This window comes from Morone saxatilis, unplaced genomic scaffold (genome assembly GCF_004916995.1).
Source record: "Morone saxatilis isolate NCDOM2014 unplaced genomic scaffold, NCSU_SB_2.0 Contig18, whole genome shotgun sequence".
Classification (NCBI taxonomy): Eukaryota; Metazoa; Chordata; class Actinopteri; family Moronidae; genus Morone; species Morone saxatilis.
The window spans coordinates 13,696,526-13,704,321 of record NW_023339740.1 but is presented as its reverse complement, the minus strand read 5'-3'; the positions used below and the strand labels follow the sequence as shown (position 1 = coordinate 13,704,321).

General features: G+C 41.0%; 1 protein-coding gene across 1 annotated transcript; it reads left to right on the top strand.

The window, feature by feature from the left end:
- The first annotated feature begins 1,395 nt into the window (after positions 1-1,395).
- Positions 1,396-3,358, top strand: si:dkey-197j19.6. Its single transcript, XM_035662322.1, has 8 exons — positions 1,396-1,572; positions 1,870-1,956; positions 2,039-2,123; positions 2,240-2,315; positions 2,408-2,492; positions 2,642-2,795; positions 2,895-3,127; positions 3,213-3,358. The coding sequence occupies exons 2-8, from the start codon at positions 1,897-1,899 to the stop codon at positions 3,312-3,314; spliced, it is 795 nt and encodes a 264-aa protein (XP_035518215.1). The 5' UTR covers positions 1,396-1,572; positions 1,870-1,896; the 3' UTR covers positions 3,315-3,358.
- The last annotated feature ends 4,438 nt before the right edge of the window (positions 3,359-7,796 follow it).

The window sequence follows — 7,796 nt, the reverse complement described above, 5'->3', positions numbered from 1 at the left end:
TTTTTGCACATTTGAAAGTGTGATTTTAAACAGTACATTTTAACCTTAATATATATATATTTATATATATTCTTAATATATTATATGTTCTGGAGTATGTAACGAAAGTAATTTCCCCCTGGGATTATTAAAGTATTTCTGATTCTGATTCTGATTCTAACACTGTCACTTTAATTCCTCTATTTCCTGGAGTTGTTTTCATGTTATCAGTAACGTCTATCTGAGAGGGGCCTGATGGATGAATGGGATCTCTGTGAGGGCTGTTTTGTTTACAGTTAAGATCAGCTATTTGTATTGCCTGGCACTACCTCACGGTGTGTGTAACATGCAGAGCAGGTGCTACAAGATGTAAAAATGTACAATGATAGGCACATGTTACAAGCACAGAGCCCTTAAGCCATAAAAGAACAATGAAAAGTAAATAGAGAAATAAATAAAAAGAAAGAAAGAAAGAAAGAAAGAAAAAGAGATGCGGGATAAAACAGAGAGCTCAAACACATACAATTTAACAGTAAGATGTAAATTTTTTAAAAAGAAATGTGTATTTATCCAGCCATAGGAAAAAAGACTTGTTGCTGTCTTTGATAAAGGTTGGAGATGACACAGAAAGATGGACTAATGAGAAAGAAAGATTAAAAACATTATCACTAAAAACAAAAATTACTTGAAAATGGTCCTCAATGAAAGAAGAGTTTGCAATTGGGTTTATAGACAAGTAAAACAGTGTGTCATCAACATAACGGTGAACATCAGAGTGACTTATTAACAGAGAAAAGATGAGACCTTAATCCTGTGACCCCACATGTTTTGTGTACTCATATGGGTGATGATGATTTGCCTGTGGCAACTGTAAACCCCTGGTGATAAAGGACCTGGAAGAGTAATGATAAACCTAAATTATGGCAGGGCAGGGTGTAATAAAGTGGTTTGATCTCCTGAAGCTCACACAAGATATAAAAGAAGTTAAATGGATCATTTCCCAGCATCATCAGCCTCCAAAAAGAGGTCATGGTCTCTCTGAGGAGCAGCCTCACCGCTATGTAACGCTCTGAAACTAAACCACAATGTCTCAAAGGTTACTTTGAGTCACAAAAGTGGAAAACTGAGACTAAAAAGAAAGTAACAGAGGAAACAATGGTCTTTTTTGGGACTTGAAACCCTTTTAAAACACTAAAGAAACCTTTTAGTCTACTTTAATGATAGGATAATATGTCAGACTCATTTTTATTGACATAGTCTTGATTAATTATTATTTTGGAGTTTTCATTATAAAAACAAGTATTGGCATTTTTGGGATTATTTAAACTTAAACACAATTTATAGTTGCTGATTAGAGGCTCTTGAGTAGTCCTCTTAATACATATGCATTAGTTTGAATAAGTGTATCCCATTGTCGTGACTTGTGTGACTACTGGTGTTTTTCAGCTGATCAAAACTACAGTAGCACAGGTACTAGTTGCCAAAGAGACGCAGCATGAAAGTCCGGGCTGGAGTTGTTTGGGATGTGGCACGGTGTGTCTTGTTGAGGATGAGTCCATTCACTCCTACTTCCTGCGTCTCTACTGTGTCAAGGTAAGAGGAACTGCAGAACTGATTAGAGATACTCCACCTACTCACGTCTACTAACACACCACTTCCCTCAATGAAGTGACATAACTTTTTCATTTTGTGGGTTCGAGCACAGTTGCACTTAGGGGACAGCTTGTAACGTTTCCTCTAATTCCTCTTATTTCCTTTAGTAACAATAGGGAGACTTATCTTGATGGGTGTGTCTGTACTTTTCCTCACGTAACTACTGTAATAGCTGTTCAGAACTGCTTTCCTTTCTTCCTTTCCTTTCATCATTCCCTCATCATTCTTTGAACACAGCGTGCAAAGTTACTGTGGGAGCAAGAGATGTACATCCCATTCAAGTATGCTGCAACTCGCAGGTTCTTCCACACTTTTCCTGCAGATGTAAGTAGCCCAGTTTTAAAGTATCGGTGTATGCAACATGCTCATGAAAGTGGTTTAAGCTGGATTTACAATGTTTTCACAGGGCCACCAAGTAGGTCTCAACTTTGCAAATGTGACCGAGGCAGAGGAATTTTATCTTGTAGTGGAGGCTGTCCAAAGAAACCAAGGTTAGAATAACAAATAGATGATTCGTATGTATCAACACTTTTGTGTGTGCTCTCTTCACATGGAAGCACTGCATAAGACTCTTATTTCTTCTCATTGTACGTCTTCTGTTTTGCAGAAAAGACAACCAGGATGACTGAAATAACAAACGCGGAAAGAGACAGCTCAACAAGTGACAAGTCACCGTATTCAAGGTGACAAAAATATTAGGACTTTACAGAAGTAAAGAGGAGAAGACAGTAGAGGACGAGAGTGATAGTTTGCTTTTGGTTTCTGTTATCTGTAGAATGAATACACTAGACCATTTGCATGGGGAGCAACATTTCCCAATGGATGCACCATCCACAGAAGTTACACCAACCACCAGCATAGTAAGTCAGATTATACAGTGGATTGCTAACAGCCTATATGAGCCAAATAGAAATTCAACAGCCACCATGACACTGTCAAACTGTAATTAGTCCATGTGTGAATAACATGGTAACTTAGTCCATTCCCCCAATGTATCTTCTTGGTGAAGTTTAAGGATTTGGACGCCGATATGAGGAGGCTGTTGTTGCAGGCAAGACTCACTGAGGAAGACCTGTTAGACAAAGATGTCGCTGAAGCTGTTGATTGTATCATCAACCAATTTGGAGGACTAAAGGCTGTGCAGAGAGAGCTGAGGAACAAAGGTATCTTGAAAAAAGTTCCTCTTATGCTGTTTTTTAAAAGTTCAACTTATGCTGCAAAAGTGAACATATTTCAAGATGGTGCTTTGACATATTTGACAGGCCCAATATCTCAGACATTGCCGAGAGCTGCAGGGGCGTCCATCTCCCTTTCTCTGCGTAAAGGGCCTTTGCCACCAGTTCCCTCCATCAAAGGCAGCACCAGCTCCCAGCAGACACCACAGTACAAAGACCGACGATACCAAAGTCCGACTACCCCTTGGATTCCTTCTCCTACATCTACTCATCCTCCAGTTGTCGCAGAGAGGATCAGAAAGAGTTCAAGTTTCAAACAAGTAAGAGGATGAGGACACATACTGTTCTGTAAACGTCCATAAAATATGTCGACTGAATGATCTTAACATTTCTTTGCGGTGTTAGGTGGGCTTCCCAGTGGCTACAGACAAACGTGACCTTATCCTGACTGCACTGAAAGATGTACTCAGACAGAAGCAGATAAACGCAGATGGAAGTCAACTTTAAAGAAACATTGGTTTTATCTGTGCTGTGTATTATACATTCATTAAAAAATTCGGATACAAATGAGATTCTGCTTTTTGTCTCTGATTCTCACACAAGGCCATGTCTGGATGAACCTGTTATTAGGCCACCTGGGCAAAAGTTACTGCTGGGCAACTATTTACCCCCCTACACCTCAGTGCATTATAACTGCATTTTGACACAGGAAACAAGGTCTCAACATTATGTGTTAATTCAGGACTCACCTTAATTGACATTGCATTATAATGACCAAAAAACCAACTTGACACAGGTGAAGCTGAGGCTTTGTGAGTCCTTTGTGGTCTGGAGTCATGGGGCAGTTGCACGCACTACCTGATGCATGTGCGACCCATTCTGCTCCACACACAGAAAGGCTTAAAACATATCTAGACAAAGGGTGTAGGCCGTACATGGAGGTGCAGGAATACAGCTAAACAATAACAAGTGGGTGTGCGTGTGCTCGCGCGCGCACGTGGAGGCGATAATGAGCGCGCGGCTGTGTCAGCTGCTCTCACTCGCTTCATTCATTGCTGCTCGTGCTGCTGTAGGGACTCAGTCCTCACCACCACGCTGGGAAGAAGAGGCTTTAAACCGGGACTATGAGGGGCTCCTGCCGCCCGAGAAACACGCGGGACAGGGCAGGTAGGGTGCACACCGCCGCTGGGTTCTCGCTTGTTTCTTTTTCTCACATTTTCGACAGTTTGTCAGTGGAAACTGTGTGCAGTGAGTGCTACAGAGCAGCTGTGCTAGCAGGCGGATGAAGTAAACAAGTCTGTGTCACGTAGGCATCATGCTCCGGAGCTGACAGCAGAGGCGGGACAGACTGCGGCACAACAGCCCTGAAATGTGGGGAAAGGGGGGGGGGGTTTCACGTTTCTTGTGGCAAAGAACTTGTTTGTTACTTTACTTAACAAATGCCAAGGATGCGTTGGTAGCTAGCATCTTTCTTCCTGTCTAAGCCTGGCTGCAGCTGCTGCTTAGCTTTAGCCACTAAGCTAGCTGGTGGGCTGACAGTTATGAGAGTGACAACCAGAAGTAAACACACTCATGTCACTTCTTATAATGGTGTGTCAAAGACTCCCAAATCTTGAGTTGGAGGAACTCAAGAATGTTTGAGAGATTTCCAGAGGTAGTGATTGACATGGGACTGCTCATTCTATATTATGATGATAGGAAATACTGTGTGACCATACTGAAGGAAGCAGAAGTTAAAGAATCCAACTTTTGATCAGATCTTTGCATACCCTGATCTCAAGGCTCTTTTCCAGGGAATACCTGGCTCTCCTACCTGGTTATCTTCGGGCATGACACATTTATGAGCTTCCTATATGCCTCACACAATGGTGAGCAGCAAAATAACGGAAGGATTGTACACTTGCTTTTAGATGTCCTTTACTGTCTGGGCATGATTCTTGTAGCCATACATGTTTACTACAAACACCTACTGTAAAGTCGGCTTCCTTTTCTCAAAATGTGTGGCGGTGTGTGGGACAGATGGAGAAGAGATTTACTTCCAAAATCCTGAGCTAACAGGTGCTGCCGTGTGTGGAAAAGTACCTGAATGTTGCTCTGAACATTTCAGTCTGAACTTCTGTGCGTTTACTTTTGAATGCAATCACACCCACCGTGCTTTATGCTTCCTGTTGTTGAGGTTCTTCTGTGAACACCTCGCATACTATAAAAGGGATGACGTGCACATGAATGGTATCTGAACCAATGCTAATACTATGGCCTATATAATCCAGCGACACCATTATTACGAGAATAGGCTGTTACATAACTCTGTTGGTCATGTTGCCGGGAGGGCCTGTTTAACATTATGTTACTGTGCTGTTGTGTTGACACTCTGACTTTGTGCACTAAGGGAGGAATTCACTGCTGTTCCTTGTACCAATGCGGACACAGCGGTTTAAATGTCTGCAGCCCGAGCTGTTGTGGCAGATGTACGAGGGATGAACAGAGCTCAGGCTGTGTTGGTGAGTAGGGGATGTGCTCTGCTGTCAGTCTGCCAACACACAGGGAGGTGGGGCTAAGCAGAAAAACAGGAAAAACTTGCTACAACAAAGCATGCTTGGTATTTATTTTAAGAGCAAATAGAAACAGCCACTTTGTATTTTAGCCATTCAGTGTAGTGATAACTGTATATGAAGCAGCCCCTGCAGGTTAACAGTGATATGTGATGTCAGGAAGACGCTGGTTGTGAATGGCTTTGTCTCAAGAGTGTATATATGTGTTTATAACTGCAGATAGATGGAAATATGCTTCAGACGGTGCAGCAGACCTAACACACATTATATCCCTACGTGCACTCCGCTGTGGCTGTACACAGGATATTTATCTCCACGCCTGAGAGGCCAGCTGCAGTAAATTTGCCTTCTCTCGCCGTCTCCTTCCACCTTCCTGTTATACTCGGTAATCTTTATTTTTTCTGTTTTTATCTGCATCCCTACTCTGAATAATCACAATAAATCACTCCCTCTCCTCCTTGTTCACTGACTCGCTCCCTCGCTCTCTGCAGCTCCCTCCCTCCCTCCCTCCCTGTGTCTGCTCTCTATCTGGGGGAAAGTTCACCCGCTCACTCAGAATCTCATTATAGGCTTCAGGCGGAGCTGTAGCCTACATGTGTGTATGTGTAATAATGCCTGCGCAGTGCTTGTACGCCTGCTCAGTGCACTCAGCTAGCAGATGTTTTGCATCAGGGAGCATTCAAGTTCAAGATTGTTAGTGTTATTTTTGTATGCTTGAATATGTGGCAACGTGGCTGTACAATGGAGACATTAATCCTGTTCCTTTAGGCTCAGTTGAAGCCTTTGCATGCAACACAATAGGAGCCTATAGACCACCTATGGAGTACACTATATAAAAATGAGTGCCAAAAAGATTAGTCCATTGATCATAGTTGATCAACACAAATTTAATTGATTAATTGATCATCCAGTAATCATTGAAGTCATTTGTCAAGAAAACTGTTTTCTGATACTTAATCAACGATAATTTAATCACTGAAAAAATAACTGATTAGGGCTGCACGGTATGGTGAAAACACCATATTGTGATTATCTTTTACAGATATTGTGATTGTGATGTGATTCACGAGTGTGAGGACGATCAGTTTTGCATCGCAGATTTAATTTTCACTGGAAAACTATTTAAATCATGATGATATGAAATGTTGTCTGTTGTTGCTTTCTTCAATCTTGAGGACACGATTTGTAGGCCAGGACATCTCTGCAGCAGCTACAGTACTGCTCAGTGTAATGCTGTTATGTCACATTTAGCTTCTCTAGGAACATCGCAGCTTCTTGAGATTCGCGATATTGCACTTGGCCATATTGCGATTTCAGTAAATTCGATGAATTGTGCAGACCTATAATCAGTAATCAAAATAATCATTTGCTGTAAATCAAATACAAACAATGCACAACAGAGCACAGACTAATAACACTGCAGAGCCGAAGTTATGTGAATATAACAGCCCTGTCCTCCTGCTTTTACTCTAGTCTGTTGATGGTTTGGGGCCTGACTCCTTCGTTCTAAATAACATCACATCTTTATGGTCCAGCATTCAGTGATATTTCCGAAAAAAAGTGTGCTTCCATCGTTGTGTATATTGTGATCCTGAAAGTTTTCTTTCCCAAACTGATGCCAAAACGAGGTCCATAAAGAAATGGTTTTACAAGTTTAGTGCAGAAGTCCTGAGCTCAACCTTATCCATTAGGTGAGTTTGAATCATATGTGTCACGATAGGTTCACACTTGGTTTAAATGCAGACTGCAGGCCTTATTGCCCAACATCAGTGGCAAATCCCTCGCAGCACAACTACATGATGTAAATATCAATCACATACTGGTGTAATGTTGGCCTCGTATATCACACACCTGTTGTTGCAGTGTGTGAAATAGTTAAATAAGTTACCTTATAAAATCAGAAAGTCCTTCTTTGTGTAATTTTGTCAGTGACCTCCAGCCCATATAAGATGTAGAGGTTTAAAGTTTCAACAAAGATTTGAGTCACGGCTGAGGGAATCTGTCTTACGTAACCTTTTGTTACTTTTACTTTTCAACTCGCCCTGTGGGTTAAGTTCTGGAAATAGACGAGTCAGGGTGTGTGTGTACAATTATGAACTGACTAATTAGTTTTGTAGGGTTGTCTTCTGTCCATTTCCACTTGTAAACAGACTGATTTATAAAGCGATGCTGCTTAATTCATTAATTTCTATTATTATATTTATTTAACACCAGGATGGATCAATCAATATATTTATTTTGTTTTTAATGTGCATTTTTATAAATTCATTGATTTTGTGGTTTATTTGCTTATTTACTCTTAATTGTTTTTAATCACATCTGAATAGTTTCTATTTTAAATACTGTATCAAAGCAGGTTAGGTTTAAAGGACCAGTGTGTAAGATTTAGTGGCAGCAGTGAATTTGCAGATCAAGTCAAGTCAGCTTTATTGTCAGA

Excerpts from the sequence above, each read along its gene's own strand:
- si:dkey-197j19.6 (XM_035662322.1), top strand. The coding sequence starts at position 1,897 with ATGTACATCCCATTCAAGTATGCTGCAACTCGCAGGTTCTTCCACACT. Across the intron at positions 2,493-2,641 it reads TTACACCAACCACCAGCATA|TTTAAGGATTTGGACGCCGA; the intron begins GTAAGTCAGATT and ends TTCTTGGTGAAG. Across the intron at positions 2,796-2,894 it reads GAGAGAGCTGAGGAACAAAG|GCCCAATATCTCAGACATTG; the intron begins GTATCTTGAAAA and ends CATATTTGACAG.